Consider the following 13,776-nt stretch of genomic DNA (forward strand, 5'->3'; position numbering starts at 1 on the left):
TTCACATGTAAAGGTTATTACTGGTATTAGTATATACATTGTTATTAACTATTGGTAATTGGGCCTTTAAAAATAAGAGCACTTGTCTATTTTATAATCATCATCATAGAAAAAGCTATCTGCTTCCAGGCATGTGTTAAGCTGTCACCTTGCATTAGGTCACTCGTCATTCACAGTTCTGTGAGATGGGGACAGCCATCTCCTATTGACAGATTAGAAACTAAGAATATGGAGGTTAAAATATTTTATCTAACATTTTATCCAGGACTCATAGTTACATAGCAGAGGGTCCAGGATCCAAACCCAAATTCTCCTTACTTTGAAGTCATTTTGTAGCCTCTTCACTGTCCCACAAGTGTTTGCACAAGGTCTGGCATCCAGCTGATGCTCAGTAAGTTTGCATAGCTCAGTGTCTGCCTCTTCTTTTTTCTTCCAGAGTTCACTTCCCTATGGCTGGTTCATACCACTGGCCCAATACAGGCCTTGGCCTTGCAGTGACAAAGGCAGTGACCATTGAGATTGAATTCTGTGCCTGGGACCAATTCCTTGGCATCAGTGAACTGCAGCATACCTGGATGGTAGCAGGACCTCTCTTTGACATCAAGGCTGAGCAGGGAGCCGTGGCCGCTGTGTACCTCCCTCACTTTGTAGCTGTCCAAGGTAAATAAAGGAAGGACAGGGAGGAGGGTGCTGGTAACAATAGGCCAAAGGGGTATAGGATGAAGAAGGATGGGAAGAGAGCAAGAGGAGAGAGAGCTATAGAGGCAGACACTGAGATTGTTCATCATTGTTCTGTTCTCTGCACATATTTTTTGAGCACATGTTTACCACCTTAAAATTATTTGTATTTAAATTATTTATATTTATTTTATTTCCTAAATTTCCATGAATGTTTCCTCAAAAGGGAAAAGTCCCCTTCATAATATTAGCATACATTCAGTAAGTACTTTTTACATAGATTGTATCACTCACCATCACAGAAAGAAGTGCATGAAACTCTCAGTTGAGACTTTTGAAGACTGTTTCATAGGTAAAACCATGAGCTGGGGAGATAGCTCAATGGTCTAAGTGCCTGCCCAGAAAGTGCAAGGACCCAGGTTCAATCCCCAGTACTACATGCTGTGACGGCCCCAAGCCAAATTGGCCACTGAAACACTGGGGAGGCTAAGACAAGAGCATCACTACAAGTCTGAGCTGCATAGTGAGACCCTGTACCAAATAAATAAATGATTTTTAAAAAAAAATTTTAAAGATAAGACTGTGTACAAAGTAAGGCTACAGAAACAAATAAGGATTATTTGGTACCCCAGATCTGGTAATAAAATGTATTACCAGATTTCATTCGACAGCTGGAGAGGAGTTTCCTAAGACAAGACAGCAGTCACAAAGAATCTAGACTTCTAATACCTCCAAAGCCTGCCCACAGATAAAGCCATAAGAAATACAAGTTCACTATCAAAAAGCTAGCAAGGTATCCTGACAGCCACCAGAACCATCAGGTAATATATTTAGCCCCTTAAATACTTCAGAGGGTGGACTCATAAGAAATGGAACATAAAATAGGTTCTTATAATATTCCCAAATAAATAAGTAGATGTAAAAACAAGAGCAAGAAGCCATTAAAAATAATCAATTTAGAACAAATCAAATTGAAAGCAAGTATGGCAAAAACATCTTAAAATATTAATTAATGTGGAAAACATTTTGAAAAAATCTCAACTACATTTAATTGCAACTCCAGAACAATAAAACAGAGAAAAATGGAAAAGGCACAATATTCAAAGAGATAGTCACCAAGAAATTTCTAAAATCACTGAGAGATATGAGACTTCTCAGGAAGAGAAATCCCAAAAGTCCAAACCAGGTAGGAGAGAAAAAAAAGAAATGAGAGAAAGCAACACTATAGTAAAACTACAAAATAGCAAAACTGAAGGGAGGGTCTTTGCAGCAGCCAGAAAGGAAGATTACCTAGCCCTGCCCCACAGGATAAAGATGACTGACTTTGGAGCAGCAACAGAGGAAAGCAGAAGATGATGGAAATGATACCTTCAATGTCTCGAGAAGGTAAATGTCCATCAAGAATTGAAATAAGGAAAAATACTGTTAAGAGGATGATAAGACAGACATTTTAGACTAAACAAAAGCAAGACGGCTTTGCCCAAAATACATGGCTACTGATGGAAATTCTGCAGGACATACTTCGGGCACATGGAATATGGCCTTATAAAAAGTGTGTGAAGTACAAGATGTAATGATAAGCAAGGATACTAATATACATTTGGGCAAAGCTGACAAAATAGTGGCCTATGAAAATAATAATAAAGATGTCTCTATGAAGGTACTTAATAGAGATAAAAGTCAATAAATACCAACAGTAATAGCAAACAATAGTAGTAAAAGATTCTAAGGAATTTATAGGCGTCACTAGGAAAATAAGGGCAGGGCAGACAGCACATCAGGTGTACCAGTTATGTAGTCCATACCAAAGTGCTGAAATACCTTTATATTACTCAGTAAACGGAAATTCTCCATTCCTTGAGACCACAAACTACCGAACATCCTTCAGTTTTGGAAACAGACGTGAAGAATGGGGCTTGGGTGGGATGAGGTATGGATGGGGATTATGAGTCAGTGTTGCTCTGAACCAGCCCAGGGAAATCAAGAGAGTCCAAGCATTCCAGGAATCAGGATGGGGCCATCATAGCCATATGATGACAGGGGCCATGGCACAGGCCCTCCACACCAGACCAGGTGAGCAGAGCTGGCATCAGATGCAAACCAGCCACTGCTAAGTGCCAAGCAAATAGTGTCTATCATTCAGCGAGAAAGAAGAATCAGATTAGTTTACTCACATCAGATCGTGACACAAGAGATGGGCATGGTGGCACATGTCTGCAATCTCAGCACTTGAGAGAATGAGGCAAGTTTAAGGCCAACCTGGACTACTTTGTGAGTCCAAGTCCAGCCTGATCTACACAGTGAAACCCTGTCTCAAAAAGACAAAACAAATATATTTTATTTCATTCATGATAGAATGATGTGATAAAAAATTGCAGCTTTTATCAGTTGTAACCACTATCATGATATGTAGAGCTTAGTTGGTAATGAAGGACATTTATCATTCATCTTTCTTTTTATATTAATTAATTCATATATTAATTCATAATACCATTTTAATAGTTCTATATATTTAGTATAACTATAATTAGTCATACTAGAAGATGACTTCAGGTATGACTAAAGTCATACCTAAGATAGAAGTATTAACTTTAGGCTTACACATTAAACTATTATCAAATCAAGTATCAATAGAAACATAATCATAAAAGCATGATTTATAAACTAATGGAAATAAAAAATAATGAGTAAAATAAAAATCAAAGAACTGCATAGAACCTAGGAATAGAGAAGTCTCAACAAAACATCAGTAAACAACTGAACCTGCTCACCAGAAATCATGGAAAGGAAGAAATAGAGTCCAGTGATTCAGACACTAGGGAATCCTGGGGTCACACAGTTGTTCCCAAGGGAAGGTTCCACAATAAATCAGGGTGGGAGTAGGAGGAACAAAGTAGGCATGTAGGCTATAAAGCCCCAGTTATAAAGGGAGAGAGCAAGAAAGACTCGAATATTATGTGAGACAAGCTGTGTTTTCCCACATGGAAATCTACAGAGCAATGATTTGGGCCCATTGGATCTCTGGGTGATCCATGAAGAAGCGAGTCTTAGGGCCGGCCAGATAGCTCAGCAGACTAAAGCACCTGCTTTGCACAGCAGTGGCCAGGTTCAATCCCCAGGGTGCCATGCTGGCCCTGCCCCCAAGGCGCGCTGAGATGGTGATTAAGACTGGTCAGGGTGGCTTCCACCTATAATCCCAGCATTTGGGAGACTGAAAACAGGAGAATCACTACAAGTCCTGTCTGTGTAGTAAGACTGTGTCGTATAGAACCTGTACTAAATACAAAAAAGAAGAAGAAGAGTCTTGGCCATTGGAGTCAGTGGGTTCAGCCCTCCCATTGCTCTGCCCATTCTCAACAATGATGAACTTCACCTACCCTCAACTTGCACCAGGGAATTGTAGCCTGGTAGTTGTCTCATGTGGTGAAGGCCTGGAATCAGAGTACACAGCAGTGTCTCGGGGGCCACAGTCTGCCTAGTCCTTGCTTCCACCTCCTTCTCACACCTGATCTGCAGATGAGCAACCTCACCCCTCCCCACTGTATAAACATCCCAAGCATTCTCTGCTCGGCATCAGGTGGGCATGGGAAATGGGACTTAACCAAGGCATTGCTGATCCTCTGAGTGCAAAGGAATCTAGCCTGAGCCTGCCAGGCTGAAGAAGCTGGACAGAAACGAATTCATGAAGCCGTGAGGACTGCCCTTGAGGACTCCTGGGACATGGCTAACAAAAAAGAATGTGAAAAGAATTACTAAACATTATGTACCAGGCACCAAGCATGCAAGAAATAAATACAATGGTTCCTCAGTTCATGAACCTGATTCTTTTTTATATATTTTCCCTGCTTTTTCATTTTAAAGAGAGAAAAAAATAACAATGAAGCAGAATTTCAAAACAGATTAGTAGAGAGTTACAATAAGTAATATATTGTGTATTGTTATCTTTGTAATAGTTATTCAGAGTACAATATATAAGTATGATATCTTGTCTAAACAATACTAACACAAACCTTTATTTTCAATGAACTAAGAGAAACTAACTGCATAACTATCTTTTTTGGGGGGTCAGGCTGGTGCAGCATGTAGTGCCAGGGATCAAACTGTGGTTCCCTGCGCCTGCCTAAACTTGCCTAAGCAAGCACTTTAGACCACTGAGCTATCTTGCTGGCCCTGTATAACTATCTTAACTATCTTGTATATACATAATTTTTTTCTTTTTCAGTTTCTCACCCAGTGAGACAATGCAAAGTTTATACCAATGGATCAGATTTATTTCTTTTTCCCTTTCTTTCTTTCAGAGATATACTATTATGAGTAGGTGTGGTGGAGCATGCCTGTAATCTCAGCTACTCAGGAGGCTAAGACAGAAGTGTTACCGATTGGTGGAGGATTTTTTTTTTTTTTTGGCTCAATACAGATCAAAACCACATATTGGCAAAGTACAATCCCTTTGATATTAGTAGCTCCAAGTATTTCATTGCAGAGCCTCTCAGTTCTCTTTTACAGCTCTTCATGTAACCCTGTACCCTGAGTGTTAGCAGGTCCTAGTGACTATCAGCCACCCCTAAGTTCCTCAACAGTCAGCTTTCATAGCTCTCTCAGAAACATTCTGGAACTTTCTAGCAGCTTCTGGCAGTTCTTCCCCTTCTCTGTGAAATCCTTTACAAGGTAGCTTCAGGTCTATTATTACTTTGCTGTTGGCTCTCTGCTGTTCTCTGTAGTTCTTCAACAGCCCTCTGGTTGCTAAGCACATTCAGGGTAAATCGTTCTTATTTTAGTACAACCAACTCAGCCTGCTCTGTCCAAGAACAAATTGCATAGGCAAGATGACAATAAAAACCGGACCTTATTGGAGCCCATGCAAACAGGGCTGAGGGTATCACACACAAGAGAGCCCTTCTGGACTGATCTCACTACTTATGCAGACAAAAGTTAGGCCAATAGGTAGCCTCTGCATCTTAGTAATTATTTGAGGACCTCAGAAGTGGTGACAGAGAGAGTGAAGTATCTGAAATGCCTAAGAGACTTTGTCATCTGGTGGAGCTGTCCTCAGCAGTTTCCATAGCTGAAGTGAAGTTTTCTGGGCATTTGACACAGCCATGGCCACAGCAGAAATCCCTAAAGCAGCCCAGTGGTGACTAGAACAGCCCTTGCAGTCATTAGGACAGTCCAGAGCAACTGTGAAAAGAGCTACTGTTTGTTTCCTAGCTCCCATTTATTCCAGGGGGCCAACTTCATTACTGACACAGCTTCTAAAGAGTTTCTAGGAACTGTAGCTGTGTCGATTAACCAGCAGAGTTTGGGAACTTTGGGAAGTGGCACTAGTCTTCTATTGAATCTCAGTGCCTGTGCTATGAGCCATGGCCTTCTGGGCACTCCTCAGGGTGACTATAGGAACACACTAGCAGCCATATGTGGGGCAGTGGCATTGAGGCTGTCAGTGATCCACAGGTTCTATGAGGGTTGCAGGAAGAGCTGTAAACCTGGAAGGTAAATACTGAAGTGACCACAATGATGCCAGGAAAATGCTGGAGCCAGTCTTTAGCCCTCCTGGTTACCACTGGATCAGCCTAATAGGAATGGGAAGAGACATAGCCTTTGATTGCCAGCTAGTTCATACCCCTTCCATATTTCAAAGGAAAAATATTCCTCAGGAACTGTTGGACCTCGCTGTTCTAAGGAAGATCACAAGTTTTAAGCCAGTCTAAGCAACTTAGTGAGGTTCTACTTCAAATATCAACATCACAAATGATTCACAGGCTGGCCTGCTGTGCTGGCCTCACCCCTGGGGTGCATTGAGATAATAACTGAGACTGGGCGTGGTGGCGCATACCTGTAATCCTGGCTCTTGGGAGGCTGTAAACAGGATCACTACGAGTTCGATTAGTAGTGAGACCCTGAACACCCTGTACACACTTCCCTAAAATACAAAGAAAAAAAAAAAAAAAAAGATTCACAGGGATGTTAAATAACTTGCCCAGAGTTGCATAGATAATGAGGCCTTTTGCTGGGAGTCAAGCCCAAGTAGATCATATCACATTACTGTTCCCTAGTGCCTCACCTTTATGTAATGTAAGTCCCACTATCTCCCTTTTTAAGGAAGTCAACAATTCACTTGAATTTAGAAGATGCTGATAACTCACTGACTAGGATAGGAGGAAGGCAGCAAGAGGCTTCAGGAGATGGAGCCCCCTTGAGGATGGGAGCAGCAGTGGCTTAGGAAATCCTAGATGTGCCATTGGGAAAAGGACTACCCATTATGCTTAAAGCGCTGGTGATGCTTTACGTAATGTTCTATTCACTGACTTCCCAGTTGCACCATCAGTCCCAAAATTGCAATGAACATGTATTGCAGTTCCCAGCTATATCTATAGTACATTGATAAAGAGATGCAACCCTCTGAGTCCAGACACTGCCACAGAAGCAAGCCTACCCCTGATGTCTTGTTCTGAATTAGTCTCTTGAATTAAACCAAAGGCAGCTCCAGACTGAAGCCTGATCTTCCTGCTAGTGGTTCTTGTTGTCCCAGACACCACTACAGCTTCTTTCTTTTCAAATCATGATCTTTCTGGTCGGTTCTCTGATGTCTTGAATCTATGAGACAAATATACTGTTATGACTAAGTGTAGTGGTGCATGCCTGTAATCCCAGCTATTCAAGACTAAGGCACAAACATGCCAAGTAGAGGCCACCTTGGGAAGCTTACCAAGACCTTGTCTCTTAAAATACTATAGATAGGAAGGGGAGCACAGTACTTTTTATATTCTATTCCTAAAACAGAAAAGACATACATACATATTACATACTAACATATACTTTATACATGCTAACATGCACATACTGTTAGTAAAGTGGGAGAGATGATTCTGCTAATGCATGGACAGGACAGTATGTATAACAAAGAGAGTGATTAACTCATCTTAAATTGCCTGGAATTTTCCTGTTCTTAGGAGAGACATTCCTGTGTCACAGAAATGTAACTCTGTCCTTGCAATGGCAAATAGAAACACTGAAACAATACCCAGGATTTGGAGGGAGATTAATTTTATGTCAATAGGCACTCACAGAAAATCAACTGTCCTTCAGAATGTCAGATCTTGAAGGTCCTTGGAAGGAGGTTTTTATGGTGTGAAAAGAGGAGATACAGAGATAGAGTGTTCGGCTGTCTTTGATTGTTATAATATGCATCACAGTGACCAGCCATTTCTAGGCAATAGCAATAACAGGAACTGTAACAGGAAATAGTACCTGGGCAACTAACAGACAGGATCGGGAGCATTTTCTGCTACATCCTCAGAAAACCAGAGCAAGAAAGCAGCCTAGTCAGAAGGTAAAAAAAGGGAAGACACAGCATCTTCCAGAAACCACCCAAAATTATAATGGCACAGACTTCCGTAAGGGCCACAGACTTGGAGTTTCAGGACCTGGCAATAGGACCGTGGCTATTTTTGTGGCCATGAGAAATGTGCATCCCTCCCAGTATTCAGTCCCATCACTTAGTACACCAATGACCTTACAAGTGCTATGGAGATCCAGATGAGGCCATTTACCTAGTGTCACTAATGTAGTACCAAACAGCATCACCTCCTGGAGAAGCAATTTGGAAGCAAAAGACAAAGGGAAATAATCCATTACCTCATTTTCTTATCCCTTGAGTCATTAATTCCAAGACAATTGCCAAGGTAATTAAAAAGCTATCTGCAGAAACAGATGCATGCGGTACCATTTATCATGGTGACAAGTTGGAAGCAAACACCAATGAAACGGACAGATGATGAATTATAGAATGATGCATACACTACCAGAAATCACACGCTGTAGTCATGAAAATAATCAAATTGAGGCTTGCACCAATTTCAATGGATATAGAAAAATAGGAGACAAGTCTATCTGAACTAGGATATAAATGTAAAAATGTGTTTCTGCAGAGAATGGTTAGGTTAATTCTGTTGTCTGATTAATAAGATTCGTATGTGAATTCTTCCTTGTTTTTTCAGATGATGTACATTGTGATACTATTTTTCATCCAAAAATGCAATTAAAAAGTGAGGAAACTTAAGAAGCAGTATTCATGGTCCTTCTAGAATTAATTTTACTCCATTAAATTCCCTCTGACACCTTGCTAATGGCCTTCCCTGGATAGTAAGTATTTTGCTGCCCAGAAAGCACCTGCACTTCAGGGGATGCCAGCCCTAAGGGAGTGGAGCCAATACTTCTGATATCTACAATGTCTCTCCCACTTCCAGCCTTCATTCCACAAAATGTCTTTTAGGGCTTTAATGAGTCATCTCTGTGCACTGACCATAGCCTATAATCGAATAAACTAGACTACAATCAAATAAACAAATTCTGGCTGATTTGTGTAGAAAAAGAATGTACCAGAAGAGTCCTGAGCAGCACTAGACATTTTTTTAAAAATCTATGTATCTAAGGGGAAAAAAAGACAGTGAATCAATGATGCTGTGACCAAAGGCACTGGGGAAAGGACAATGGCCATTTCTGTGGCTGTGAGAAATGTGCTTTTCTCTCAGGACTTTGGTTTCCCCACTTGGCCAACATCACACTAAGAAACCGAAGAGGGAGCTCTGCTACAGATGTAGTCACCACGGGTGCCACCTTCTGGACTGCACTGCTACTTCCAAAACCATCTCTGACTTTTTCTCTGCTACACCTCACTAGGCTCAAGGTCCTGGCTAGGAGCATCCACTTCAGCAAGTCTTGGTGGCACACCTGCCTAACTGCTAGGGAGTAGCATCTGCTTGAGAGGGAAGCTCAGCTTGCTTATTCCCAGGCCCACACAGAGATGGAACAAGGAGTCCTTCCCAAAATGAAATGTTTGAATGATGATAAAACACTTGACCAAAGCCAGGTGTTCCTAGTGACTTCATATTCCCTCTACACCTTCTTCTTTCTTACGCCCTATATGCCTGGCATGAAACCTTTCAGCATTATTCAGTGGCCTCCAAGATTTACAGAATTGACAGCAATGTAGTAAACATAGTCAAAACAGGGCTGGATCTGAATTTTAAATGGTTATTGCTCCTGTAATTCTCCTACCTTAAAGACAGTACAGCCCACAGCTACAAAAGCCACCCCATCCAGGGATGCCACATGCTGGATATCTTAGCCCATTTGGGCTCCTGTAATAACATACCATACACTGGATAGCTATGATTACTATTATTAATTCTGAATTCAATTGGCTTGAGATATATCTAAGAAATCAGAAAAGTGAGCTGGGGATATAGCACAGCATCACAACACCCGCCTGGAAAGCATGAGGTCATGCGTTGGATTCCTGGTACCCAAAAAGTAAAAAAGAAAGAAAGAAATCAGGAAGGTATATTTCTGTGTGTAGTTTGGAGGTCATAAGAGACTCAATATTGTCCTTGGTCCCTTCCTTTCTGGTTCTTTGCCTCTCTTTCTGCTTCCCAAAGCCATGGATGGGGTGAGAAAATTTCCTCTGCTGTGCCTCTCTATCATGATGTTTCCATGTTGGCTCCAGCCCACCATGGACTGAAGTCTCAAAACTGTTAGCCAAACTGAATCCTTCATCTTTTAAATTGTATGTGTAAGGTATTGTGTTCCAGTGACAGAACATAGATGAATACAAAAGAATCGTACCAGAATTGGGGTTATTGCTATCACTATACTTAACCATTTGGTTCAGAGCTTCCAGAATTTATTTGCATAAGGATTTTGGAAAATGGGGCTAGAAAAATCCTAAGGCTATATCCTGACCCTCATAAGCAATTCTGGTGCAAGTTCAGAAGCCTAAAATTCCAATACAACTGAGGACACTAAATTTGTGCTCATGAGGTCTCAGATAGGAAGGAGGAAATCTATTGGCAATTGGGCTACAGCCCACACATGTTACATTCTGGTAAGAATTTTTTCCTACATTTTTTCCATTCACAAAAATCTTGTCTGAGGCTAAGGCCTTTAAAGGCAACTGACTAACTGATCTAATATAGGAAATTTCAAGGTAGAAAAACATTGTTTCTTCAAGAAGGACGGATGGTTGCTTTTAGATCAATTTACAAAGAGAATCAGAAGTAAAAAGTGAAGCAGAAATATTTGAAAGACATTCAGTCTGGCCAAAAAAAGAAATGCATAGAAATCTGGAGACAAATTAGGTATGTTGCTAAGGGCATTAGTGACATTAAAGAGAGATAAGGTACTTTTCATGGTACAAGAAAAAGGTCACTTGAGGACATCTAGGAATCAGCACAAACCCTCCCATTTCAGGCTCGAGGGTAAACTCTATTGAAAGCCTTCAGAATAAGAGAACTACTGTGTGGCCTCTGCCCAAAGGGCTGCCTGGGAAATTATTTCCCCAGGATTCATTCCACAGTGCTCAGTGTTCCAAACACTCAAAAACCACCTCTGTGGTCCAAGAGACCCAACTGTGCTCAATTTGTGGCAGACCTTGACATCATCTGTTTTTTTCAGACACAAAAAATTGTGAGTCATGGAGGCTTCCAACCAGATTTCAAAGGAAGGCTTAGGAGACCAAGCAATATGTGATCTGAGTTCTTGCTGCGAGCCCACAATACAATGTTGCATGAAGCTATGAGAATAAACAAATTAGAGACCCTGAATAATCATGTAAGACAAAATGTATGATATTTTCTAAAATATCATACGTATTTTCTAATATTTTAGAAAATATCATACGTATTAAATCATAAATATTAAAGCTGAACAAGCCATTTAGGTGCTCCTATCCTGCCATCACATGCCCCAGATGGCCTATATGGAGCTACAGGATTTAATGTTTACTCTCCTGGGTTTTGGTCTGTTTTCTTCTATTCTCCTGTTCCTCCCTTTCAGAAAAGTAGTCTATGCTGTTGTGCCTTAGTAACATATAGCTTACTTTTTAAATTTTATACAGATTCAGAGCTGAGAGTTTGCCTTGAGTCTCAAAGCACTTTGGACCTGGACTTTGGAACAGTAATGGAATTAATGGGACATTTGGGAAGGAATTAGTGCATTTTTGGAAGCAGAATAACTGCATTATGTTAGTACGATTGTACCTTTGTTATTGTCTTTATTTCAGAGTTAGGGAAATGTGTTTTGATGTCTAGTTGTCATGGAGTGCACTTATAATGGTTAGCCCTACTGACCTAGTTGGCTTGAGATATGTATAAAGTAGGAAGTTAGGAAAGCACATTTCTAGGTGTGTCTGGGAGGGTCATGGGGCATGACTTTTGGGGAATCTATCTGGTCCCTTGTCTCTTCCTTTTTGACTCATTCCTGGTCTCTCTGCTTTGGGCAGCCTTGAGGTGAACAGTTTTTCTCTGTCACGATACTTTGCCATAAAGTTTCAGCCTCTGGGCCAACTGACAATGGACTGAAGTCTCTGAAACTACGAGCTAAGATAAATTATTCTTTTTAAAAAAAAAAACTGTATATGTCAAGTATTATCCCCAGCAGCAGCAAATTAATTTCTCACACTTTGAAGGATACAAAGTCCAAGATAAAGATACCATCTCTTTCAGTGTCTGGGAGGGACACTCTCCCCTATATGTGGCATCTTCTAAGAGTGTACTCATCAGGAGAAGGGGTACTTAACTTTTTTCCTAAGATATTAATTCCATTTGTGAGGGTTCAACCTACCATAACATCACAACTGCCAAAATGCTTGACCTCAAAATGCCATCACATTATAGGTTAGGGATTCAAAATAAGAATTTTGTATGAACACAAAGTTACAGACCATAGTACTGAGCTCCCCCAGGAAGGTCTCTCAGCTTAATCTCCAGGTTAATCTGACTCAGCAAAGAAACTAAATGCATATCACACAAATCTATTCTTTGACAGAGGGGGCTGTGGACACCTCCCTGTTTCAAGTGGCCCACTTTAAAGAGGAGGGGATGCTCCTGGAAAAGCCATCCAGAGTGGAGCCACATTACACAGCCTTGGAAAACCCCAGCTTCTCCCCGATGGGCGTTCTCCTGAGAATGATCCCTGCTGCTCGGCGCTTCATCCCCATCACCACCACTACACTGCTCTACCACCATCTTCATTCTGAGGACGTAACCTTCCACCTCTACCTGATTCCAAGTGACTGCACCATTCGGAAGGTAGCACTCAGAACCAAAATGATCAAGCCAGGGTGGACTGATGGTAAATGTGAAATGTAGATGGGCTCTAAACTGGAACTAAAGGACTCTTACAAATGGCACCCTCCACATGGGTGGATGGGTAATTCTACCCTCTGCTCAACCACAGACAAATACCCCAAATCTTTTCCAGATGTTTTTGCTGTGATACCCCTAATATATAGGCAAGATTTTATAGTCTCTTTCCAGAATTCAAAAGATAGAAATTTAACGGATTAAAGTGCCTGCTTAGGCAGTGATTGAGACTGAGCATGGTGGTGCGCACCTATAATCCCAGCGCTTGGGAGGCTGAAAACAGGAGGATCACTACAAGTCTGATCTACATAGTGAGACCCTGTAGATGTAGACCCTGCACTAAATACATAAAAAGTATAGAAAAGTTTCGTGCACAAATCACACCCATCCTTTACAGAGTGACTCGATTGTCACACTTAACATAGTAGAGGCCAAGCATGGAGCTCTTGTTGTGGCACAGCATGGGGAGAGAAGGATGCAGAGGCTGTGTAACACACACACTGACATGAAGATGACACAAAAGCACCATTTTACCTTACTCAGCCCACATTCTGAAGACCAGACTCTCCCTTAAACATGTTCTGTATGTTCCTCAGGCCATAGATGATGAAGAAAAGAAGTTCAAGTTTGTACAGATACGTAAGCCACCCCCAACGGACCCCCTTTACATAGGTACCCGCTACATCGTGACTGGTTCAAGTAAGCTGGAAATCATCCCAAAGGTAAATAGCCCAGATGTTTGTCTCCTCCTCAAGCTAAGAAGATCTGCTTGGGAAAATCTGTCTGAGGATCCCAGGGCTTTCCCAGGAATGGGTGGATTGGTATGGGCGGGACAGAAAGTGAGAAGGATTTGAGGTGAGTAGGAAAGCTCCAAAAAGTAGAAGAGGAATGCTTCAAAGATTACAGATAAGCAAAGGAGACTATGATTCTTTTTTAATTTTTTTTTTTTTTTTTTTTT

At 41.1% G+C, this 13,776-nt stretch overlaps 1 protein-coding gene across 1 annotated transcript in view; it reads left to right on the forward strand.

Annotated features, from left to right (window-relative positions):
* Nucleotides 1-13,776, forward strand: part of LOC101591810 (NACHT, LRR and PYD domains-containing protein 1a) — a 45,896-nt gene that overhangs the window by 22,278 nt on the left and 9,842 nt on the right. The window contains exons 11-13 of the mRNA XM_023723361.1: nucleotides 437-660; nucleotides 12,502-12,764; nucleotides 13,415-13,540. Of these exons, the coding sequence (XP_023579129.1) occupies nucleotides 437-660; nucleotides 12,502-12,764; nucleotides 13,415-13,540 (613 nt within the window). The remainder of the gene's footprint in view (nucleotides 1-436; nucleotides 661-12,501; nucleotides 12,765-13,414; nucleotides 13,541-13,776) is intronic.

Source organism: Octodon degus, unplaced genomic scaffold (genome assembly GCF_000260255.1).
Source record: "Octodon degus isolate 3935 unplaced genomic scaffold, OctDeg1.0 scaffold00098, whole genome shotgun sequence".
Taxonomy (NCBI): Eukaryota; Metazoa; Chordata; class Mammalia; order Rodentia; family Octodontidae; genus Octodon; species Octodon degus.